This window comes from Oncorhynchus mykiss, chromosome 3 (genome assembly GCF_057628025.1).
Source record: "Oncorhynchus mykiss isolate SJ-2025 chromosome 3, ASM5762802v1, whole genome shotgun sequence".
Lineage (NCBI taxonomy): Eukaryota > Metazoa > Chordata > Actinopteri > Salmoniformes > Salmonidae > Oncorhynchus > Oncorhynchus mykiss.
The window spans coordinates 26943964-26970430 of NC_143024.1; the positions used below are offsets into that span (position 1 = coordinate 26943964).

The 26467-nt window shown below is 42.6% G+C and overlaps 2 protein-coding genes across 5 annotated transcripts in view; both read left to right on the plus strand.

The window, feature by feature from the left end:
- The first annotated feature begins 1442 nt into the window (after positions 1-1442).
- rbm42 (RNA binding motif protein 42) lies at positions 1443-24303 on the plus strand. Of its 3 annotated transcripts, none has more exons than XM_036970322.2 (11): positions 1443-1583; positions 13552-13612; positions 13792-13927; positions 14080-14149; positions 16057-16128; positions 16267-16433; positions 18852-19028; positions 19225-19371; positions 19572-19689; positions 23026-23220; positions 23621-24303. In XM_036970322.2, exons 2-11 carry the CDS (start codon positions 13557-13559, stop codon positions 23731-23733), a joined length of 1251 nt encoding a protein of 416 aa, XP_036826217.2. In that variant the 5' UTR covers positions 1443-1583; positions 13552-13556; the 3' UTR covers positions 23734-24303. The 3 variants fall into 3 exon arrangements, with proteins under 3 accessions (XP_036826217.2, XP_021448451.3, XP_090083043.1); XM_021592776.3 differs by lacking the exon at positions 1443-1583 and adding an exon at positions 13116-13290; XM_090226917.1 differs by lacking the exon at positions 1443-1583 and adding an exon at positions 13166-13303.
- Positions 24304-24863: 560 nt separating this feature from the next.
- Positions 24864-26467, plus strand: part of LOC110503812 (uncharacterized) — a 44453-nt gene continuing 42849 nt past the window's right edge. For both annotated transcript variants that reach the window (XM_036970308.2, XM_036970309.2), the window contains exon 1: positions 24864-25612. In XM_036970308.2, coding sequence (XP_036826203.2) covers positions 25607-25612 — 6 coding nt within the window. In that variant the 5' untranslated portion in view covers positions 24864-25606. The remainder of the gene's footprint in view (positions 25613-26467) is intronic.

Here is a 26467-nt window from a genome sequence, read left to right on the forward strand (position 1 = left end):
AGGAGTGGGAGGCCCCGGTGCACAACTGAGCAAGAGGAAAAGTACATTAGAATGTCTAGTTTGAGAAACAGTACCTGCAAAACACCAGTCTCAACGTCAACAGTGAAGAGTTGACTCAGGGATGATGGCCTTCTAGGCAGAGTTGCAAGGAAAAAGCTATATCTCAGACTGGCCAATAAAAATAAAATATTAAGATGGGCAAACGAACACAGACAGAGGAAGATTGGAAAAAAGTGTTATGGACAGACAAATCTAAGTTTGAGGTGTTTGGATATGTCTGTTGCCCAAAATAAATTAAGCATTGGGTGAATAAATAAATAAAGCATTGTGTGAAATCTCTTAAGATTATCCCAACAAATTTACAACTAGAATGCCAAAGGTCTGCAAGATTGTGATTGCTGCAAATGGAGGATTCTTTGACGAAAGCATAGTTTGAAAGAAACAATTATTATTTCAATTAAAATCATTATTTAGAACCTTGTCAACGTCTTGACTATATTTCCTATCATTTTGCAACTAATTTCATGTATGTTTTCATGGAAAACAAGGACATTTCTAGGTGACCTCAAACTTTTGAACGGAAGTGTACGTATTCAGTTTTTTTCTTTTGAGTGACAACAGATAGCCTGCATAGCTACAGTAGGTATTTTAGTTTCTGCAACTTCTACAGAGAATGTTAATCATGATATTGATGAAAAAGGAATTTGGACAAAAAGTTGGTGTTTATCGGTGGCCTTATAAAGCCTTACTCTGCAACTTTTCCTGAGGTAATAGCAGTGAGGTAATGGCAGTTTCAATTACCATAATGGTATAAAGTCAATGACTCTTGATTAATCTAATGTATTGGAACAATTTGCTAAATGTCTTAAGTCTTAGGTATGATAGGATACATTATACTATCCTAACTGTATTAGTCTCAACTTACCATTCCAGAATGTCTATGATAAAATTTAAAAAAGTGACTTATCAATCAATATACAGTGCATTTGGAAAGTATTCAGACCCTTTGACTTTTTCCAAATGTTGTTACGTTACAGCCTTATTTGTACAATTGATTACATAGGTTTTCTCTCATCAATCTACAAACAATAGCCCACAATGACAAAGCAAAAACAGGATTAGAAATGATTGCACATTAATTGTATAAAACTCTGATGCTACAAGGTTGGCACACCTGTATTTGGGGAGTTTCTCCCATTCTTCTCTGTCGATCCTCTCAAACTCTGTCAAGTTCTATGGGGAGTGTGGCTGCACAGCTATTTTCAGCTATTTAAGTCTCTCCAGAGATGTTTGATCGGCTTCAAGTCCTGGTTCTGGCTGGGACCAGGGGCGGAGCCTGAGGGGTGTCCGGGGTAGCACTGAACACCCCTGACATCTGATTGGCCACCCCGGGTGCCACCCCAAAATTTCATTCACTACTGGCAGTATGATGCTGATTGACATCTCATTTCACCTCTTTTTGAAAGAAGCATTTATTTTGATGTTCGGCGGAGCATTTTTCAAATTGAGGACGAGGAAGAGAGAATATTAACGTTGGAGCTCCACAAGCTCTTTTCGCAATTGGCGAAAGCATCATATTTCAAGTAAGTTTTAAGGTTTAGTATCGGGTTTAGGTTATCCTGAACAACTTTTACGAAAGTTGAGTTGCTATGTAAGTTAAATGTTAGACCATTGGCTCCATTAACAGACAGTTAATCAGATAAGAGAGATCGGTTCCCAATTTAGCCTCACATTGTTTAGATCTGTCCTAGTAATACACGAATATACAGTGCAGTGTCGTAAATTACAGTATATGAATGTTTAACTAATGTGGGGTTACTAGTAGGCTACAGCTGTCAGTGTTCAGCAAGTTAACATTCAGAAATTTCAAATCCATTAACTCAGTTATATTTTCGTACTTGAACTCAAAACAAGCAATTGTTATTATCAATCTGTTAATGTTACTCAAAAGATTACCACAATTTGCAGATAGCCTGTTTGCTATCGTAACGGTGTAAGAAATAATAGCTAGCTAGCTAAGTTACTTACTGCAGAGTAGGGCTAGCCATGATCTAACTAGTAACTTGTAGTTGATTTTAAGGTACAGTTATGATAATGGGGATTTGTAATTAAGATTGAGATTGGACTAAAATGAGGGTAATTGGATGCATAGAATGTCTTATTTTTGCATAGGGTCAATTAAACATGAAAAGAAAGGGAGAGATATCAGACTTCTTTTTAAAGAAGCACAAACAGGCAGATCAGGTGCAAAAGGACCCCAGGCCTTGCATCACCACCGGACTCCAGAGCAGCTCCCTACATGAGGCTTGTCAGAGTCAGTGTGGTCAGACTTCACAAGGACCCAGTCTACCACCACCAGGTCAGAGCATCTTTCAGACAGTCACATGCCCAGTTCAGAATTTAAGGTTAGCTTCTGCTTGTAATAGATGATTTTGTCAGATTAAGCCTCACTTAAAATTTATGAAACCAATGTCTTTAGGTGTGGGATACTATTACAGCGGGGACATCCACGAAAGCTTTTACACTTTCAGTCAGCTGAAGCTGAGATGCAGCAGGTCTCACAAAAATGATAATTGATTGCCTTGAAAAACATGGTCTGGACTTCTGAAAGAATCTTGTGGGGCAAGGCTATGACGGTGCATCTGTCATGAGTGGAAAGTATTCTGGTGTGTGTGCACGGATTAAAAACAGTGCAAGATTTGCATTTTATGTGCACAGTAATGCACACTGTTTGAATTTGGTTCTTGTCGATGCTGTAAAATCAGTGCCTGAGGCAGTTAACTTTGCTCTACTGCAGAAGATTTATAACTTGGTATCTGGTTCGTACGTTCATCTTGAGTAGCTTGCAGTTCAGAAAGAGCTGTATCAACAGCAGCAGCCCAGGGAACAACAGAGACTTACGGATGTAAGGTGGGCACGCAGATACAATTGAAGTTGGAAGTTTACATGCACCTTAGCCAAAAACATTTAAACTCAGTTTTTCACACTTCCTTAATTTAATCCTAGTAAAAATTCCCTGTTTTAGCTCAGTTAGGATCACCACTTTATTTTAAGAATGTGAAATGTCAGAATAATAGTAGAGAGAATTATTTATTTCCGCTTTTATTTCTTTCATCACATTCCCAGTGGGTCAGAAGTTTACATACACTCAATTAGTATTTGGTAGCATTGCCTTTAAATTGTTTAACTTGGGTCAAACATTTCAGGTAGCCTTCCACAAGCTTCCCACAATAAGTTGTTTAATTTTGGCCCATTCCTCCTAACAGAGCTGGTGTAACTGAGACAGATTTGTAGGCCTCCTTGCTCGCACACACCTTTTCAGTTCTGGCCACAAATGTTCTATAAGATTGAGGTCAGGGCTTTGTGATGGCCACTCCAATACCTTGTATTTGTTGTCCTTAAGCCATTTTCCCACAACTTTGTAAGTATGCTTGAGGTCATTGTCCATTTGGAAGACCCATTTGCGACCAAGCTTTATCTTCCTGACTTGTGTCTTGAGATGTTGCTTCAATATATCCGCATAATTTTCCTGCCTCATGATGCCATCTATTTTGTGAAGTGCACCAGTCCCTCCTGCAGCAAAGCACCCCCACAACGTGATGCTCCCACCCCCGTGCTTCACGGTTGGGATGGTGTTCTTCGGCTTGCAAGCCTCCCCATTTTCCCTCCAAACATAATGATGGTCATTATGGCCAAACAGTTCTTTTTTTGTTTCATCAGACCAGAGGGAATTTCTCCAAAAAGTATGATCTTTGTTCCGATGTGCAGTTGCAAACCGTAGTCGGGCTTTTTTATGGCAGTTTTGGAGCAGTGGCTTCTTCCTTGCTGAGCGACCTTTCAGGTTATGTTGATATAGGACTCGTTTTACTGTGGATATACAGTGCCTTGCGAAAGTATTCGGCCCCCTTGAACTTTGCGACCTTTTGCCACATTTCAGGCTTCAAACATAAAGATATAAAACTGTATTTTTGTGAAGAATCAACAACAAGTGGGACACAATCATGAAGTGGAACGACATTTATTGGATATTTCAAACTTTTTTAACAAATCAAAAACTGAAAAATTGGGCGTGCAAAATTATTCAGCCCCCTTAAGTTAATACTTTGTAGCGCCACCTTTTGCTGCGATTACAGCTGTAAGTCGCTTGGGGTATGTCAGTTTTGCACATCGAGAGACTGAAATGTTTTCCCATTCCTCCTTGCAAAACAGCTCGAGCTCAGTGAGGTTGGATGGAGAGCATTTGTGAACAGCAGTTTTCAGTTCTTTCCACAGATTCTCGATTGGATTCAGGTCTGGACTTTGACTTGGCCATTCTAACACCTCAATATGTTTATTTTTGAACCATTCCATTGTAGATTTTGCTTTATGTTTTGGATCATTGTCTTGTTGGAAGACAAATCTCCCTCCCAGTCTCAGGTCTTTTGCAGACTCCATCAGGTTTTCTTCCAGAATGGTCCTGTATTTGGCTCCATCCATCTTCCCATCAATTTTAACCATCTTCCCTGTCCCTGCTGAAGAAAAGCAGGCCCAAACCATGATGCTGCCACCACCATGTTTGACAGTGGGGATGGTGTTCAGGGTGATGAGCTGTGTTGCTTTTACGCCAAACATAACGTTTTGCATTGTTGCGAAAAAGTTTAATTTTGGTTTCATCTGACCAGAGCACCTTCTTCCACATGTTTGGTGTGTCTCCCTGGTGGCTTGTGGCAAACTTTAAACAACACTTTTTATGGATATCTTTAAGAAATGGCTTTCTTCTTGCCACTCTTCCATAAAGGCCAGATTTGTGCAATATACGACTGATTGTTGTCCTATGGACAGAGTCTCCCACCTCAGCTGTAGATCTCTGCAGTTCATCCAGAGTGATCATGGGCCTCTTGGCTGCATCTCTGATCAGTCTTGTCCTTGTATGAGCTGAAAGTTTAGAGGGACGGCCAGGTCTTGGTAGATTTGCAGTGGTCTGATACTCCTTCCATTTCAATATTATCGCTTGCACAGTGCTCCTTGGGATGTTTAAAGCTTGGGAAATATTTTTGTATCCAAATCAGGCTTTAAACTTCTTCACAACAGTATCTCGGACCTGCCTGGTGTGTTCCCTGTTCTTCATGATGCTCTCTGCGCTTTTAACGGACCTCTGAGACTATCACAGTGCAGGTGCATTTATACAGAGACTTGATTACACACAGGTGGATTGTATTTATCATCATTAGTCATTTAGGTCAACATTGGATCATTCAGAGATCCTCACTGAACTTCTGGAGAGAGTTTGCTGCACTGAAAGTAAAGGGGCTGAATAATTTTGCACGCCCAATTTTTCAGTTTTTGATTTGTTCAAAAAGTTTGAAATATCCAATAAATGTCGTTCCACTTCATGATTGTGTCCCACTTGTTGTTGATTCTTCACAAAAAAATACAGTTTTATATCTTTATGTTTGAAGCCTTAAATGTGGCAAAAGGTCGCAAAGTTCAAGGGGGGCGAATACTTTCGCAAGGCACTGTAGATTCTTTTGTACCGGTTTCCTCCAGCATCTTCACAAGGTCCTTTGCTGTTGTTCTGGGATTGATTTGCACTTTCGCACCAAAGTACGTTCATCTCTAGGGAACAGAACGCGTCTCCTTCCTGAACGGTATGACGGTTGCGTGGTCCCATGGTGTTTATACTTGCATACTATTGTTTGTACAGATGAACGTGGTACCTTCAGGTGTTTGGAAATGGCTCCCAAGGATGAACCAGACTTGTGGAGGTCTCCAATTTATTTTCAGAGGACTTGGCTGATTTCTTTAGAATTTCCCATGATGTCAAGCAAAGAGGCAGTGAGTTTGAAGGTAGGCCTTGAAATACTAGAATAAAAAGAAATGCACACCTATTAAGACGAGGTGCTGGCTAGCGGAGTAGAAACTTGAAAATAAAATAAAAGAGAGCCGCACACTCTAGGAGCTCAGATGCAAAAATGTAATACCAACGTTTCAACAGCCAAGCTGTCTTCATCAGGGTATAAATACATGGCCCCGCCATACATCCACAGGTACACCTCCAATTGACTCAAATTATGTCAATTAGCCTAACAGAAGCTTCTAAAGCCATGACATCATTTTCGGGAATTTTCCAAGCTGTTTAAAGGCACAGTCAACTTTGTGTATGTAAACTTCTGACCCACTGGAATTGTGATACAGTGAAATAATCTGTCTGTAAACAATTGTTGGAAAAATTGCTTGTGTCATGCACAAAGTAGATGTCCTAACCAACTTGCCAAAACTATAGTTTAACACTAGTTTTAATGACTCCAACCTAAGTGTATGTAAACCTCTGACTTTAACATGCTGTAATCTGAAGGACAGGCTTCCATCAGTTCTGAGAGTGTTACAGGATAACACACTTGAAAATAGTGGTGATAGATCAGTGGAGGCAAGGGGCCTTCTTTCTCAGATTTACATTTCATAGGGCTTTTGGTGACCTTTTGTAAAGTGCTTGGTGATGCCAAATGTTTTTCTGACATGCTCCAATCAAGCTTACTTGACCTAATAAGAGCTGTGGACCTAGTAGGTGCCCATACAGACACATTACAGGACTACAGAAGTGAGGATTACTTTGGAGAACTATGGAACGAGGTTGAAGAGATTGCAGAGCACTGCAAAATAAGTGTACAAACAGTGTGTAAAAGAGCCTAAAACAAGCTTAAAATTTCACAACTCATTGATGATGAGCAATGTAGGACAGAAAAATAGTGACCAAAGTGGTAGTGAGATCATCCAAAGAGCTATCTTTTATCAGGTGCTTCCAGACTAGTTTCTCATGGTATGAGAGTCCTTTAGGTGCCTTCTGGCAAACTCCAAGCGGGCTGTTGTGCATTTTACTAAGGAGTGGCTTCTGTCTGGCCACTACCATAAAGCCTGATTGATGGAGTACTGCAGAGATGGTTGTCCTTCTGGAAAGTTCTCCAATTTCCACAGAGGAGCTCTGTTAGAGTGACCAACGGGTTCTTGGTCACCTCCCTGACCAAGGCTCTTCTCCCCCAATTGCTCAGTTTGGCCTGGCAGCCCGCAGAATGATGGAGGCCACTATCTTCTTGGGGACATTCAATGCTGCAAAACTTTTGACCTACCCTTCCCCAGATCTGTGCAGATTCTTGCCAAAGTGTCAATACAGGACTAAGATTGAATCCTACTATACCGGCTCTGATGCTCGTTGGATGTGGCAGGGCTTGGAAAATATTATCGACTACAAAGGGAAACCAAGCTGCCCAGTGACGAAAGCCTACCAGACGAGCTAAATGCCTTTTATGCTTGCTAAGAGGCAAGCAACTCTGAAGCATGCATGAGAGCACCAGCTGTTCTGGACAAATGTGTGATCACGCTCTCCGTAGCCGATGTGAGCAAGACCTTTTAAACAGGTAAACATTCACAAAGCAGCGGGGCCAGACGGATTACCAGGACGTGTACTCAAATCGCACTCCACACTGCCCTTTCCCACCTGGACTAAAGGAACACGTATGTGTGAAACCTGTTCATTGACTACAGCTCACTAAGCTAAGGACCCTGGGACTAAACACCTCCCTCTGCAACTGGTTCCTGGACTTCCTGGCGGGCCGCCACCAGGTGGTAAGGGTAGGCAACAACACATATGCCACGCTGATCGTCACGATCGCCACGCTGATCGTCAACACTGGGGCCACCAAGGGGTGTGTGCTTAGGCCCCTCCTGTACTCCCTGTTCACTCACAACTGCGTGGCCAAGCACGACTCCAACACCATCAATAAGTTTGCTGACGACACAACAGTGGTAGGCCTGATCACCGACAACGATGAGACCGCCAATAGGGAGGAGGTCAGAGCACTGGCAGTGTGGTGCCAGGACAACAACCTCTCCCTTGATGTGAGCAAGACAAAGGGGCTGATCATGGACTATAGGAAAAGGAGGGCCGAACAGGCCCCCATTATAATCGACTAGGCTGAAGTGGAGCAAGTCGAGAGTTTCAAGTTCCTTGGTGTCCACATTACCAACTAACTATCATCGTCAAAACACACCAGCACAGTTGTGAGGAGGGCACGACAAAACCTTTTCCCCTCAGGAGACTGACATTCAGCATGGGTCCCCAGATCCTCAAAAAGTTCTACAGCCGTACCATCGAGAGCATCCTTAGAGGTTTTGTCACCGCCTGGTATGGTAACTGCTTGGCATCTGACCATAAAGCGCTACAGAGGGTAGTGCGTGCGGCCCAGTACATTACTGGGATCAAGCTTCCTGACATCCAGGACCTATATACTAAGCGGTGACAGAAGAAGGGCCAAGAAATTGTCAGGGAGCACCAAGTCTAGTACCAAAAGGCTCCTTAACAGCTTCTACCGCCAAGCCATAAGACCCCTGAACAATTAATCAAATGGCAACCCAGACTACTGACATTAATGTCTATGTGGCCGATGTGAAATGGCTAGCTAGTTAGCGGTGGTGCGCGCTAATAGTGTTTCAGTCGGTGACGTCACTCGCTCTGAGACCTAGAAGTAGTTGATCCCCTTGCTCTGCAAGGGCTGTGGCTTTTGTGGTGCGATAGGTAACGTTGCTTCGTGAGTGACTGTGGTTGATGTGTGGAGAGGGTCCCTGGTTTGAGCCCAGGTTGAGGAGAGGGACGGAAGCTTTACTGTTACACAAAGTCACTTTACAAATTACCTCAACTAACCTGTACCCCGCACATTGACTCGGTACCGGTACCCCATGTATATAGCCTCGTTATTGTTACGTCATTTTCTTGTGTTACTTATGAATTTACTTCTTTTTTTTTTACTTTAGACTATTTAGGAAATATTTTCTTAACTCTATTTCTTGACCTGCATTGTTGGTTAAGGGCTTGTAAGTAAGCACTTCACGGTAAGGTCCACAGCTGTTGTATTCGGTGCATGTGACAAATAAAATGTTATTTGATTTGGCTTGATTTTTGCTGTGGGGTGCACTGTCAACTGTAGACAGGTGTGTGCCTTTCCAAATCATGTCAAATCAATTGAATTTACCACAGCTGTACTCCAAACAAGTTGTAGAAACATCTCTAGGATGATCAATGGAAACAGGAGGCACCTGAGCTCAATTTGAGTCTCATAGCAAAGGGTATGAATCATTATGTAAATTAGGTATTTCTGTTTTTTATTTGTAATGAATTAGCTATAATGTAAAAACCTGATTTTCACTTTGTCTATTGTGTGTAGATTGAGAGAAAATTAAAATGTAATCTATTTTAAAATACGTCTGTAAGGTAATAAATAGCGTGTGAAAACAGGGAAGGAGTCTCAATACATCCAAATTCTCTAAGTTAAATCTGTCTGACTGGTAGAGTAGTGGTTATGTTGGTTGATCTCCAAAGGAGAGTTTGAGAGTTTAAATCCCAGATGAGTAATTAATGGGGCAACATTTTTCTTGTTGCCTTTGTGGGCCCGAAAGAGCAAACTTGAGGTGTGTAGGGGGACAGGGGCTAGTTCCCATCAAATAGCACGAATTACGTGACACCTTGTACAGCGTATAACCAGCCAGCTGTATGTTGATAGTGTCGTCGTTCAGCCACGAATCCGTGAAGCATAAGATATTCGTTTTAATCTTCCGCATAAATTAGTTTAATCTTCTGCGTAAGTAATTTATTTTATTCTCCAAAGATTGCAGGTTTGCTAGCAGAATGTAAGGAAGTTGGTGTTTATTCGATTCCTAACAAATTCTCAGAAGGCAGTCCGCCCTTCGGCCCCTTTTTCTCCATCTCCTCTTCACGCAAATCACGGGGATCTGGGCCTGTACCCCAGAAAGCAGTATATCTTTGGCGTCTTGCTTGTCGGACTCGTGAAAGGAAAAAAAGGATTCTACTAGTCTGTGGTGAGTAATCGCAGTCCTTGGTCCAGAAGTTATTTTCAGTTATAAGAGATGGTAGCGGCAACATTATCTACAAAATAAGTAAAATAATAAGTTACAAACAACGAAAATAAACAAACAAAAAAACACAATTGGTTTTGCGGGTACTATTTAATGAGGCTGCCAGTTGAGGACTTGTGAGGTGTCTGTTTCTCAAACTAGACACTCTAATGTACTTGTCCTCTTGCTCAGTTGTGCACCAGGGCCTCCCACTCCTCTTTATATTCTGGTTAGAGCCAGTTTCAGCTGTTTTGTGAAGGGAGTAGTACACAGCGTTGTACAAGATTTTCAGTTTCTTGGCAATTTCTCGCATGAAATAGCCTTCATTTCTCAGAACAAGAATAGACTGACAAGTTTCAGAAGAAAGTTATTTAATCTGTAATTTAACCCACAAATGCTGATTCTCCAGATACTCAACTAGTTTAAAGAAGGCCAGTTGTACTGCTTCTTTAATCAGGACAACAGTTTTCAGCTGTGCTAACATAATTGCAAAAGTGTTTTCTAATGATCAATTAGCCTTTTAAAATTATAAACTTGGATTAGCTAACACAACGTTCCATTGGAACACAAGAGTGATGGTTGCTGATAATGGGCCTCTGTATGCCTATGTGGATATTCCTTTAGAAATCAGCCGATTCCAGCTACAATAGTCATTTACAACATTAACAATGTCTACACTGTATTTCTGATAAATGTTATGTTATTTTAATGGACAAAAAAATGTGCTGTTCTTTCAAAAACAAGGACATTTCTAAGTTACCCCAAACTTTTGAACGGTAGTGTATGTGAAAAATTGGATCAGGTGGTTGGTGCACACCGATTGACCCGCATGGTGGAAGGAAACAGGAATCCCACTCCATCCATTCTCCCTTCTCACGTGTATTTGGGTTTTATGAGATACCCTGTGAGAGCTTTTGTACCCAAACCCATGCAGTGTGATAAATGCAAAATATTTGTCCGTGTGTCAAGTGTATGTAGACAGGAGGACTATCATATGCCAGCTGAGCCTAAATGCTGCAATTGTGGTGATGATCACGTGCCCGAATCCCTGAAGTTCCCTGTTAGTGTGAAGGAGACAGAGGTGGCAAGAATAAGGGCTGTCCAGCATGTCTCCTATCCGGAGGCGGTGAGAAAAGTAGAAGAAAGGAGTGATGTTGAAGAAATAATGGTAGTAGGAGTACTGACACCAGAAAATATTCCTTGTCAATAGAGGGACCCTGACATGTTGCATGTTAAAGAAGATGGACGTAGTAACGTTGATTACATTGGTTATCATCAACTGCACAACTGCACAATCGGATAGGAAATCTGAGGAAATATGCATTGTTGTGAGTGTGGCTGAACGTTTTGTGGGACTCTGGGATTTTACAGAAGGAATCGTGGCGATGAATGCTCCATCCTCACAGGCCCCGGAGCCTGTATAGGAATGTATTTAACTTCTGGCTTCCCAAGGACTGTTTTTTGTGCAACCCAATACAATAGGGAGCAACGCTAGTTTATGTATACACCCGCAACATGTACTTCAGTTTGATGTTTCATTGATTGCCATGTGGATATCAATACATCTTGAACTTGACAGCTTTTTGTGTGATTATCAGACCCCCTGGAAAAAGTTGTGTCTAGACATGGACAGCTTGAGGTGGAGTTGGAGCAAGCTAGCTAGTGGACTTGCGGGAAGATGGAGAATGGCGAGATGACACGAGGCAGAAAAAAGAGTGAGATGACGTGAGGCAGAAAGAAGGGGGCGAGGTTCAAACCCAAGACGACATCTGCTAAATACAAGCCGAGTACTTTCTCCTTTGACTCAAGTACAGGAGAGATAATTACATGTTACACTCCTGAAACTGTGAGCAGTCTAATTGAACCTGACAGAAGTGAAGAGGAAGAACCTGCACCGTTAGGTGAACGCTTTTGAGACTCATTCCAATGATCAGGAAAATGCCTAAGATGACTCTGGCCCAGTGGGGGTATGATTCATTTAGAAAGTGGATCTATGCCTTTAGGCCGATCCGTTTGTGGTATCTGGCTGGGTGAAGAAGTCAAAATATCCAGAAGTGGACTTGTGTTGATTTTTGTGTGTGTCTGCTGCCCAGAGGGAGAGGGCCTGCGCACTGAAAGGAGCGCTAATGGCGTTTCAATTGGTGACGTCACTCGCTCTGAGACCTTGAAGTAGCAAGGGGAACAATCCATCGCTTTTTGTGGAGCGATGGGTAACGATGCTTCGTGGGTGGCTGTTTATGTGTGCAGAGGGTCCCTGGTTCGAGCTCAGGTAGAGGAGAGGGATGGAAGCTATACTGTTACATTGGGGCCGTGACCCGGCTCACTGGTTGCTGTGGAAAAGGGGGGTGAGTGTAACCGATATGAAATGGTTAGCTGGGTGCGCGCTAATAGCGTTTCAATTGGTGACGTCACTCGCTCTGAGACCTTGAAGTAGTGGTTCCCTTTGCTCTGCAAGGGCCATGGCTTTTGTGGAGCGATGGGTAACGATGCTTTGAGGGTGGCGGTTGTCTATGTGTGCAGAGGATCCCTGGTTCGGGGCGAGGAGAGGGACTGAAGCTATACTGTTACAAGAGCAGTGCAGAAAGCGTTATGCTGAGGCAGTGAGTAAAGTAGAGGATGGTGGACAAAGCATGAGGGAGAGGATCCCTGTGAGTAGTAGGCCTGTACAGAATGACTTGAACAGTTCTCTGCACCAGCAGAGAAGTTTTGGGGTGTCAGAGATTTTACTGCAGAAGAACCACAGGGTTTTTTTAGAGAAGGGGACACAGGCTCCCTGGCCAACGGCATGGTGTAGGATCTGTGAGGGCCAAAGTAGTGGGGAGGGGTGGTGTGGTGCGTTGAGGATAGTGGTATATATTTAAGCAATGAGGCAGGAGGGGCTGTGGTATTTGGCCAATATACCACAGCTAAGGGATGTTCTTGGATATGGCCATATACCACAAACCCCTGAGGTGCCTTATCTGTATTTTAAACTGGTTACTAACATAGTTAGAGCAGTAAAAATACATGTTTTGTCATACCCGTGGTATACGGTCTGATATAACATGGCTGTGGTCAATCAGCATTCAGGGCTCAAACCACCCAGTTTATAAATAGGGTTAGATGGTGGTGCAATTTATCCTTTTTTTTGTGAACAAATGTGCAATGCACTTTCCGAACTGTGAAAGGCAACAATATTCAACAGTGTCTTGTCTGCCGGAAAACCACACGAAGAAGATCAGACACCCTGGAACAGACCCAACCACACCGTCGGAATGGAACGCAACCAAGACACTCACGTCATAATAATGCGACTAGCTATTTTGGACAACGTTGGCCTCGGTTTGTAGGGACGGACAAATACAACAATTCATGCTTTATTTAAATAGCTAGTTAAGATTCAAGAGTTTTGGAACGTCACGATTTAGGGTAATAACGTTTTGTATGTATACGTTCTGTACTAACTTGTTGAATTTTAAATTGACATCCTGGTTAACGTTAGCCAGACAACTAGCGATAACTATTAGCAAACAGTTCACGTTACTAGCCAATACAGTAGTTATAACGTAAACAAGCCAACTATCAATGCCTTTGGTGTTAGCCAAACGATGACTGTACACATTTTCAGTAGCTCTCTAGATGTGTTTAACACCAAATAATGGACTACCAACAAAACGTTTGTCTTTGCAGTAAGTATGGCGATGAAATCCGGAGAGGAGCGGTTGAAGGAGATGGAGGCTGAAATGGCTCTGTGAGTACAAGAGTTCAGGCATGACACTTCGGTTACCTTCAATAAGATTGCAATGACGTGTGTGGTAACTATGCCAAAACAACCCCTACGAAATTGTCTTTCTTCTCTGTCAGGACAGGCAAACAATAGCTCATGACAATCGTCATCTATTGGTAACTCTTGTGTTGGTTCTGATCCAGGTTTGAGCAGGAGGTCCTGGGGGGTCAAGTGGCAATGACTGCAGGAGACCCTGTAGTGATGGAGGTGCTCCCTATGGGTGTTCCTATGGCTGTTCCTATGATCCGGCCCATCATCGGCACCAACACCTACCGACAGGTACAGAGATCTTGAGGAAAGATAGATTGAACATTATATAGGAAAGATCAATCGTAGAATGAACGAACTCAAACCTATCTTCTGCTAAAAGCAAGCAAAATGTGGTGTTAGCCGGATGCATCCAACTCCTTCAAATCCCCTTTCTCTCTCAGGTCCAGCAAACCTTGGATGCAAGGGCTGCCACTTTCGTGGGACCTCCACCCCCTGCATTTGTAGGCCCAGGTGACATGGTTTGATTCAGGTTTATTAACATAATACTTTGCATTCGGAATGTATTCAGACCTCTTCCCTTTTTCCAAATTTTGTTACAGCCCTATTCTAAAATTGCTTTAAAACTTTTTGCCCCTCATCAATATACACACAATACCCCATAATGACAAAATGAAAACAGGTTTGTAAGTTTAGCAAATTTAAGTAGAAAAAAAACTGGTACCTTATTTACTTAAACATTCAGACCCTTTGCTATGAGACTCGGAATTTAGCTCAGGTGCATCCTGTTTCCATTGATCGTCCTTGATGTTTCTACAACTTTATTGGAGTTCACCTGTGGTAAATTCAATTGATTGGACATGATTTGGAAAGGCACACACTTGTCAATATAAGGTCTCACAGTTGACAGTGCATGTCAGAGCAAAAACCAAGCCGTGAGGTTGATGGAATTGTCCGTAGAGCTCTGAAACAGGATTGTGTCAAGGACATGTCTGGGGAAGGGTACGAAAAATTTCTGCAGCATTGAAGGTCAAAGAACACAGTGGCCTCCATCATTCTTAAATCGGGGGAGAAGGGCCTTGGTCAGGGAGGTGACAAAGAACCCAATGGTCACTCTGACAGAGCTCCAGTTCCTCTATGGAGATGGGAGAACCTTCCAGAAGGATAACCATCTTTGCAGCATTCCACCCATCAGGCCTTTATGGTAAAGTGGCCAGATGGAAGTAAAAGGCACATGATAGCCCACTTGGAGTTTGCCAAAAGCCACCTAAAGACTCAAACCATGAGAAACAAGATTATCTGGTCTGATAAAACCGAGACTGAACTCTTTGGCCTGAATTTTTTATTTATTTATTTTGTACCTTTTATTTAACTAGGCAAGTCAGTTAAGAACAAATTCTTATTTTCAATGACGACCTAGGAACAGTGGGTTAACTGCCTTGTTCAGCATCACTTCTGGAGGAAACCTGGCAACATCCCTACGGAGAAGCATGGTGGTAGCAGCATCATGCTGTGGGTATGCTTTTCAGCGGCAGGGACTGGGAGAGTAGTCAGGATTGAGGAAAGATGAATGGCGCAAAGTAGAGATCCTTGATGAAAACCTGCTCCAAAGAGCTCAGGACTTCAGACTGGGGTGAAGGTTCACCTTCCAACAGGACAACTACCCTAAGCTCACAGCCAAGACAATGCAGGAGTAGCTTCGGGACAAGTCTCTGAATGTCCTTGAGTGCCCAGCCAGAACCCGAACTTGAACCCAATCGAACATCTCTGGAGAGACCTGAAAATAGCTGTGCAGCAATGCTCCCCATCCAACCTGACAGAGCTTGAGAGGATCTGCAGAGAAGAACATGAGAAACTCCCCAAATAGAGGTGTGCCAAGCTTGAAGTGTCATACCCAAGAAGACTCAAGGCTGTAATCACTGCCAAAGGTGCTTCAACAAAGTACTGAGTGAACGGTCTGAATACTTATGTAAATGTGATATTTCAGTTTTTATATTTTTATATACATTTGCAAAAAATGTGTAACCTGTTTTTCCTTTCATTATGGGGTATTGTGTGTAGATTGAGGATTTATTTTTAATCAATTTTAGAATAAGGCTGTAACGTAACAAAATGTGTAAAAAGTCAAGGAGTCTGAATACTTTCCGAATGCACTGTATATGCCATTTAGCAGACGCATTTATCCAAAGCGACTTAGTCATGCGTGAATACATTTTTCATTATGGGTGGTCCCGGGAATCAAACCCACTATCCTGGCATTGCCAGCACCTTGCTCTACCAACTGAGCTACAGAGGACCACATAGTACATTACTAGACGTACTTAAAATACCTATTTTACCCAAAAACAATGTTGATCATTTACACCACCACGTCTACAGGTCTCTTCAGTTTATGCTGGTCTTTTTCTTCTGCTCTTCAGCTGTAACCCCAGGTGTCAGACCACCGCCAATGATGAGACCAGCGTTTATGCCGCACATCCTGCAGAGACCAGGTCATTTATCTCTACTGTTGCTGACTTCACCTCAGTGCTAGCTAAATGAAATAAGAAATATGATCAAATCTCTACGGCAATTTAGTCTTCAAATTAAAAACAATGTATTGGGAAGCTAATTTGAAATCTCTCTGTCAGGGGGTCCAAGGATGCCTATGATGCGTGGTCCCCCTCCACAGGGTATGATGGCTCCCCCACTGCCACGCCCTCCTCCTCCCCCGCCCATGATGATGGCACCCCCCATGCAAGGACCCCCTCAGCATCCCATGGACCCAATGGGGCATATGAGCTCAGGAGGACCCCCGGTTAGTTGCTACAGTGCCTTTTTCTTCCTCCGAGGCTTTTAGGACAACGAATATCAATGTTCTCCATAAAGGCCCACACAGACTGTACGATTTTAGCCATCTTATGCCACGATTTGGCCCTCCCAGACAACATTTCCATGTTGTTGGAAAATTCTTAGGTCGTAGACGATTTTCTTTGCTCGTTCAGTGTGACATGGTCTAGGTCTGCCGATTTTAAGTACCACTACATGCAGTCATAGGCTCAGACAAAGTTCTGGCGGTGTCAGAAATGTTGAGCCTTTATCGTGTAGTGTGGCTGGTGTCACGAGCCGATCCCGGTGACTTACCAATAGGAACACGGCCGGCACTGAGTATGCACACAACAGTACGATTATTGTGAATAGTCAGATTAATATACAGTGAGTGCCCATGAATGTGGATGCTACCATGATTACAGAAAGTCCTGAATTGTGAATAAGAAGTGAGAGAGAAATGCTAACCTCCCGTTATTGTAAAGGTGAGAGGTTAGTCTTGGAAGTATGGTATTTGTGCATCTAACTTTCTCACTCATCATTATTCACGATTAATTTTTTATTCATTTTTTATTTCACCTTTATTTAACCAGGTAGGCTAGTTGAGAACAAGTTCTCATTTGCAACTGCGACCTGGCCAAGATAAAGCATAGCAGTGTGAACAGACAACAGAGTTACACATGGAGTAAACAATTAACAAGTCAATAACACAGTAGAGAAAAAAAAGAGTCTATATACATTGTGTGCAAAAGGCATGAGGAGGTAGGCGAATAATTACAATTTTGCAGATTAACACTGGAGTGATAAATTATCAGATGGTCATGTACAGGTAGAGATATTGGTGTGCAAAAGAGCAGAAAAGTAAATAAATAAAAACAGTATGGGGATGAAGTAGGTAAAACTGGGTGGGCTATTTACCGATAGACTATGTACAGCTGCATCGATCGGTTAGCTGCTCAGATAGCAGATGTTTGAAGTTGGTGAGGGAGATAAAAGTCTCCAACTTCAGCGATTTTTGCAATTTGTTCCAGTCACAGGCAGCAGAGAACTGGAACGAAAGGCAGCCAAATGAGGTGTTGGCTTTAGGGATGATCAGTGCGATACACCTGCTGGAGCGTGTGCTACGGGTGGGTGTTGCCATCGTGACCAGTGAACTGAGATAAGGTGGAGCTTTACCTAGCATCAGGATGATTCGTAATCATGGTAGCATCCACATTAAAGAATGTAGAAACATTCTATTCTTATTTATAATAAACGTGACTCTAAAATGACACACTACATATTTACCATAAATGTTTATTGGGCACAACCTAATCTGAAACAACCAAAACAAAGACCAAATGCATCCAACAAATTTTTAATAACTGACAATCAATAGCTCTGACCTATCCCCGAGATCTGTAAGACCATGGGTTTAATAATAATTAGTCAAAGACTCAGCTTATGCAAAAAGATAGTACAGTTTATTCAGAGAACGTTCAACAGCCTATTATACAAAGACATCCACTTTATAGCTACGCACATACTTCCATACAAACAGTAGGTATCCTACGCACATACTTCCATACAAACAGTAGGTGAGTTGTATCCTTCTCCGGAGTTCTCACCACTGTGTATCACTACCCAGCCGACAGTTCCATTCCCCCGAGATTAGGGAAACCTTGAGAAGTACTCCCTATGCCCTCATAAATTCCTCAGAGGCCTAGCCAGGTCGGTCCAAACACAGTTTAACTGTTCTCTGTTTTTTTCTTTGGCACACGCATACAAGTTCAAATCCTAAACTACGCCTTGCTCAGACAGTCTGTGTTTTTCCACTATACAGATACATTGCTTAATCTAATTCTGACTAAAACTACACACATCATCAGATTAGAATTTTATGATTCTAATCAATTTCATACAGTTATAAGGTTTCAGAGTGGAATTATTTTATCATTATCTTTCAACATATACATTGTTTTATCACAGACATATCAAGTTTGCATATAAAACTATTTCTAAGATGCATACCTTCAGTTTTTTCCGAACTCACTTCACTCACTCATAAGCAGAGGGACACTCGTGCTGGCTCAGGTGCAGATCAAATACACTGCTGCAGTTGACATAGCATACATCGGCTGACGTAGCCTCGCAAGCCAATCACAGAATGTGTCGGCAGTACTGAAGCAAATCGTACAATCTAGCCAGGTTGATAAAGATTTAAATTCGGTAAGATCGCACAGTGTGACATGTAATAATCGGAGAAGACTGAATCCGACGTACAGTGTGGGAAGGCCTTTAAGGAAATTCAGCGTTAACTGTGTCTTCAATTAGGAATGTGAACAAGCTTGGTCAATCTTACCCCGTTCTGTTGTGCTTCATTATCTCCATTTCTCTATATGCTGTTACCATATCTTACCATCTACAGGTGGGATCGACACATGGTACACCCATGGGACACTCCATGGTGTCTGCACCCTCAAGGTCTGTGACCCAGGCCCCTCCCAAGCTCACCCCCTCCATCATCTCTGCGGCCCCCACTGTCTACACGGCTCCCTCCGGACCAAAGATACCAGACATCCATGCCCAGAGAAAGGCTCGCATGGTAAGTACACTCACTTCTACTCTTTTTAGTTGAATGCCCTTTGTATTCAAAAGAAATTCAGCGACTACTTAAAATTTGCATTCTACATACTTTCCAAGTCTGCTGCTGTTTGCTGCAAATTCACACTGAATCTCATCTATCATCATATCTCTGATTTGTTTTTTTTCTCTCTCTGTTCTCCCTCTGACTTCATCAGGAGGAGCTGGCAGCGTCTGTAGCAGAACAGCAGGCAGCGGTGATGGCCGCCGGACTGCTGGAGGCTAAGAAGGAGGCCAGCCTAGCCGCCTCAGATGACAACGTTATCGGACCCAGCATGCCAGAGCCCGAGCCCGTCCACACTGAGGTACAGAACACTCTGCCTTGTTTATCAGCCCTAGCCCTAGTTAAAGGGTTTAAACTTTTCTGCATTCAAAATGCTTGTACAATTCAGTTGGTGTATTGTACAATTTAGTTGGTATAGACTTGACCCAAACCTTACAAAGGGCCAGTATTGCAGCAATCTCTAGAATATGTCTGACTCTAGAATCTTGTGTTTCTCTGCAGCCAGTGGATAGCACAGCAGAGGAGAAGAAGAAGGGTAAGCAAGAGAAGGCGAAGAAGTGTATCCGTACAGCCGCAGGCACCAGCTGGGAGGACCAGAGTCTACTGGAGTGGGACTCGGGTAAGATAGCTAATGATTTCAGATTACACTGAGATGATTAATTAATTCCTAGTTCAATTTCTTTTTTAGCAACTCTAGTATTTACACACTAGCGTTGCTGGGAAGTAGCGTGCAAAAAAACTGAATAGCCCGCCGAATTCCAGAAGTTCAATCAACTTCAATTTCAACTTACTCTGTCAATTGTCCATAGGGTTGGTCCTTATGCAAGGGGGAAATTGAGAAAAAACATCTAATAGAACATAAATGAAAGACTTTCCAAATGTTGGTCTGTTGTAGACCCGCTTACTTCATGTCAAAATAAAAGTCCTGCATGTGCGCCATACCTGCAACAAAAAAAGCAAGATCTTGTGGGGGACTTATTTTGACATGAGGTAAGTAGAGGAACTGACCTCTTATTTAATTATTTAATCAGGTAGGCTAGTTGAGAACAAGTTCTCATTTACAACGGCGACCTGGCCAAGATAAAGCAAAGCAGTTCGACACATACAACAACAGAGTTGCACATGGAATAAACAAACATACAGTCAATAATACAGTAGAAAAAGTATATATACAGTGTGTGCAAAGGAGGTAGGATAAGGGAGGTAAGGCAATAAATAGGCCATGGTGGCGAAGTAATTACAATATAGCAATTAAACACTGGAATGGTAGATGTGCAGAAGATGAATGTGCAAGTAGAGATACTGGGGTGCAAAGGAGCAAGATAAATAAATACATACAGTATGGGGATGAGGTAGTTCGATGGGCTATTTACAGATGGGCTATGTACAGGTGCAGTTATCTGTGAGCTGCTCTGACAACTGTTGCTTAAAGCTAGTGAGGGAGATATGAGTCCAGCTTCAGTGATTTTTGCAGTTCGTTCCAGTCATTGGCAGCAGAGAACTGAAAGGAAAGGCGGCAAAGGAGGAATTGGCTTTGGGGGTGACAGTGAGATATACCTGCTGGAGCGCGTGCTATGGGTGGGTGCTGCTATGGTGACCAGTGAGCTGAGATGAGGCGGGGCTTTACCTAGCAGAGACTTGTAGATGACGTGGAGCCAATGGGTTTGGCGGCAAGTATGAAGCGAGGGCCAGCCAACGAGAGCGTATAGGTCGCAGTGGTGGGTAGTATATGAGGCTTTGGTGACAAAACGGATGGCACTGTGATAGACTGCATCCAATTTGTTGAGTAGAGTGTTGGAGGCTATTTTGTAAATGACATCACCGAAGTCGAGGATCGGTAGGATGGTCAGTTTTACGAGGGTATGTTTGGCAGCATGAGTGAAGGATGCTTTTTTGCGAAATAGGAAGCCAATTCTAGATTTAATTTTTGATTGGCGATGCTTAATGCGAGTCTGGAAGGAGAGTTTACAGTCTAACCAGACATCTAGGTATTTGTAGTTGTCCACATATTCCAAGTCAGAACCGTCCAGAGTAGTGATGCTGGACAGGCGGGCAGGTTCGGGCAGCGATTGTTTGAAGAGCATGCATTTAGTTTGACTTGTATTTAAGAGCAGTTGGAGGCCACGGAAGGAGAGTTGTATGGCATTGAAACTCGTCTGGAGGTTAGTTAACACGGTGTCCAAAGAAGGGCCAGAGGTATACAGAATGGTGTCGTCTGCGTAGAGGTGGATCAGAGAATCACCAGCAGCAAGAGCGACATCATTGATGTATACAGAGAAGAGAGTCGGCCCGAGAATTGAACCCTGTGGCACCCCCATAGAGACTGCCAGAGGTCTGGACAACAGGCCCTCCGATTTGACACACTGAACTCTATCAGATAAGTAGTTGGTGAACCAGGCGAGGAAATCATTTGAGAAACCAAGGCTGTCGAGTCTGCCGATGAGGATGTGGTGATTGACAGAGTCGAAAGCCTTGGCCAGGTCGATGAATACGACTGCACAGTAATGTCTCTAATCGATGGCGGTTATATCGTTTAGGACTTTGAGCGTGGCTGAGGTGCACCCATGACCAGCCCTGAAACCAGATTGCATAGCGGAGAAGGTACGGTGGGATTCGAAATGGTCGGTAATCTGTTTGTTAACTTGGCTTTCGAAGACCTTAGAAAGGCAGGGTAGGATATACGTCTATAGCAGTTTGGGTCTAGAGTGTCTCCCACGTTGAAGAGGGGGATGATCGAGGCAGCTTTCCAATCTTTGGGGATCTCAGACGATACGAAAGAGCGGTTGAACAGGCTAGTAATAGGGGTTGCAACAATTTCTGCAGATAATTTTAGAAAGAGAGGGTCCAAATTGTCTAGCCCGGCTGAGTTGTAGGGGTCCAGGTTTTGCAGCTCTTTCAGAACATCAGCTATCTGGATTTATGTGAAGGAGAAATGGGGAGGCTTGGGCGAGTTGCTGTGGTGCATGCAGGTCAGTTGATCGGGGTAGCCAGGTGGGAAAATGCTTATTGAAATTCTCAATTATAGTGTTTTGATCGGTGTTGACAGTGTTTCCTAGCCTCAGTGCAGTGGGCAGCTAGGAGGAGGTGCTCTTATTCTCCATGGACTTTACAGTGTCCCAGAACTTTTTTGAGTTTGTGCTACAGGATGAACATTTCTGCTTAGGAAAGCTAAGGCTAGCTTTTTCAACTGCCTGTGTATATTGGTTCCTAAGTTACCTGAAAAGTTGCATGTCACTGGGTTTATTCGATGCTAATGAAGAACGGCACAGAATGTTTTTGTGCTGGTCAAGGGCAGTCAGGTCTGGAGAGAACCAAGGGCTATATCTCTTCCTGGTTCTAAATGTTTTGAATGTGGCATGCTTATGGAAGATGGTGAGGAAGGCACTTTTAAAGAATAACCAGTCATCCTCTACTGACGGGATGAGGTCGATATCCTTCCAGGATACCCGGGCCAGGTCGATTAGAAAGGCCTGCTCGCTGAAGTGTTTTAGAGAGCTTTTGACAGTGATGAGGGGTGGGCGTTTGACCACAGACCCATTACGGATGCAGGCAATGAGGCCTCTGAGGAACTGCAGGGTCTACAACAGACCCACGTTTGGAATCCTGTTTAATTATATCTTCCATTAACATCTAAAGGAATGTATAGTTCGACAGAATTTCGATAGGTGGATCAGTTAAATAAGTCCCTGCTTTTTTTTATTCTTCAAATTCCCCCCTGCATAAGGACCATAAGGACAATTAACAGAGTACGTTGAATTGTATTTCTTTTGCAAGCTAATTCCCAGCAACACTAGTGTGTAAAATACTAGCATTGCTAAAAGCAGCTACCTGCTTACCTGTATATAGAATAGTATAATTTTTGTTTTCACTACAAACAGGCGACTGTCCCATTCCCTTTTTGTCCCTCCCTCTTTGCTCAGCATCACACCTCATCTGACTTTCCTCCTCCATCCAGATGATTTCAGAATCTTCTGTGGAGACCTTGGCAATGAGGTGAACGACGACATCCTGGCAAGGGCATTCAGCCGCTACCCCTCCTATCTGAAAGCCAAGGTGGTGCGTGACAAACGCACTGGCAAGACCAAGGGCTATGGCTTTGTCAGCTTCAAGGACCCCAATGACTACGTCCGCGCCATGAGGGAGATGAACGGTGAGCAATAGTATGTGTGAAAGGGCCAACAAGTTTTGTGTCCAACCCCAAGATGTCATTTTAAAATGGGGAGTAACTCCTGATCTGGATCTTTTAATTCTGAGGCTCTGTAGTAAGTAATATCTTGTGGGAACATGGCCTTTTCTTTTTTCATGCAAACACAGGATTAGCTGCATAATTTAGCAAGAAAGTATAGGTAGAAAGCTAAGGAAGGTGACAAATGCACGACCAAGGGCTACAGCTTTGTCAGCTTCAAGGACCCTAATGATTACATCCACACCATGAGAGAGATGAATGGTGAGCAGTTGTGTGTTGAGAATGACTTCTCCTTTCCTAACACCTACCTGTGTGGTGGCACCAGTCCAATTCTAAACTGATCATAAACTGTTTTTTTTCACAGGGAAGTATGTGGGCAGCAGACCCATCAAACTGAGAAAGAGCATGTGGAAGGACAGGAACATGGAAGTTGTACGCAAGAAACAGAAGGAGAAAAAGAAACTGGGACTGAGATAGACAATGTTTCCCTTGTGTATGTATGTGCAAGTGTTTTTTGACTGGGAGTGTGTGAGAATCACACTGATGGCCTAATACAGTTGCCAGGCCACTCATCCAACTATCTGACATGTTTTCAATTACCACATAGTAGGGATGTCATTTTACTCATGGAACATGGTTAAACTAGGCTACGAAACACTGTACATGGCACTGGCCCTGGTTGCAATGGTTAGACATGAACCATGCCCGTATGAAGTTTAGAATTTACTGATTTCCAATTTTTTTTATTTTAACATTTTAATTTGTAAATAATTTCTGAACATCACTCAGATTTCCTTAGTTGGTATGGCTCCTATGCATCTCAGATGTCTGAAATGTGAGATTGGTGATCTCATGTATGTATATGCTATTGTGGAAACTACTTCCAATGGCAATTATGTATTTCCGGGTAGCCTCTGTTATTCATACAGCAAACCATTATTTTTTTTTAAATATAAAATCTAAATGTTTGTACATTAAAGTGGCTTATTTTGAAGCAGTGGATTCAAACCAATGCAACGTTTTTAAAATAAACCAAATAGCTTGACATATTTGCCTGGCACTCACCTTTCCTGTCCTCCAGCCCAGGCAATGAAAGCGTTTACTGAGGTGAGGTGGGATAGTTCATAAATTGGTCACAAGATGGGGCTCCAATACCATCTTGATTCTTTAATAAACCGACCGTTGAAAGGTAGGGTTGCTATACCTTGCTTTAAATTGTAACGGTATACAAAATGGACGAGAAGGTCAGCTTTTAAGATAACTGATATTGAATATTTTGTCCAACTACCATTTGGAGTATTCAACGTTACCATAGCCTGAGGCATAAGGCATTCTCAATTATGCCATACATTGGGGAGAATATAGGATAATACTGTTGGATTCTATTTGAGATTAGAAGTATTGTGGAACTAAAACCTTTTGCCCTCCGTGCACAATTTCTAGGAAATAGCAATGTGTTAAAGCAGATTAGGATGTCTGTCTTGGGAAGTAATTGGATGATAAAGAATGCTTGTATCAAGTCTCACCAATCTAAATATAATGCGAGGAAAAAGACAGCTAGCTGAATATATTTAGATTTAACTTGAAAGCATAAATAAAGGATAGCCAGTCTGCTTCTTACGCCTTTGTCCGATCAGGGGCATCAACTGGACCTCAGCATTTACACAAAATAGGGGAGCTCTGTTTAAACGAGTCTTTTTGCCTGATCAATGAAGATACAAAAATTGTTTATCATTGTTGGCGTTAAAATAATGTTATCTTATTTACGATTAACTAGAGCCTTACACTCAATCTTTACGTTTCCATAAAATACACATCACTTTGAGATTTGGTATCGGCGGATAGACACTGCTTATCCACATTTCAACCACACGTGTGTAGAAACATCTCATTGCCTGAACTGAGGCAATGAATGCAGCCTACTAACGATGTAGAAAGGACGATTTTGCATGAACCGAGAACTTCTTCAGATTTCTAACTAGCAAATTATGTCGTCTATAATATGGAGACAGTTGTCTACATTTTCATCAGGATCTCGCTGAAAATTTGTTTTTTGCCAAGGCAACGAACTAGATTTCGCCACCCCCTCGTTGTTCCAGTCACTCCTCACAGTCCTGTCTTGGAGGGCTGGTTAGGAGGTTCTTTTTCGTGTTAGATTCACAACTAGCAATGATGCTTCAATATTTTCTAAATGTGAGGTAAACTGTTGGCATAGTTTGCTAACGTTATATATCAAGAAGCGGAGGGCCACTTTAACGAATGCACCAATCAAACATTAATATACACCAGTGAGATTGGAATTTGAAGACGGAGCCCATCCGACCCTTTTCCCCCGAACCTGGATATCGGAATGGTGGTAAGTCATCATTTTTGTCTTAGTTCAGGCTGCATGTGAACATGACATGACATGACATGAGGCAAGTGAAAAAAACGTTTTTTTAAGTTTGGCAACAAAACATGTGATAGCTAGTTTGTCGTACCATGTCTGTCACATATGGCTAGTCTGTGTGGCAAACAAACAGAAGATGCTGTCCAGTCCGTTGTTGCCATTAGTTACAGGGACACTGCTGAACCTTGGCCTGTCACTGCTTCGCTCAAGTCATTTGATATGGTTGTCTTTATCTGACTAACTAAATCTTATAGCTAATGCTATAAAGCCAAATCCCATGTGGCTATGCCGTTTATTAGCTCAATTTAGCTAACTAACTAGTTACGTTATTTATTTAATCTAGTGTGTTAGCTAGCTCAAGTTAGCCACATCGCGCGCCCCTCCCTTGAAATGCAAGCATGAATGGCGGTGTTGTCTGTCAGCCAGACAGGGTGATTCGGTTTTACTGGGCATTCATCACTTGCCTTAATTCGAATATTTACGTGCTGTACGGCGTGTCATCGTTTAACACAATCTAGCAAAGCTAGCTAATACTATTATGATTGCCTTGTTCGTTGCTAGATTGGCAGCTCAAAACAGTTTTGAAAACGGACAGTCTTTTGTCTACTCCGGCTGGGGCTTCCATTTCATTAATTGCGCGCAAGCCACAGTGATGAACAAACGTCATTCTCATAACAAAGGCACGGGATACTAATGTAGCTAATATCATTTTAAATGAGTTAGTACTAAAGAAACGAATGTTATATGCGCAACATAATACAACTAATCTGTTTCCCATTGTTGGGCTGCAACGTTTTCAGATATAATATTGTTAATGTCCCT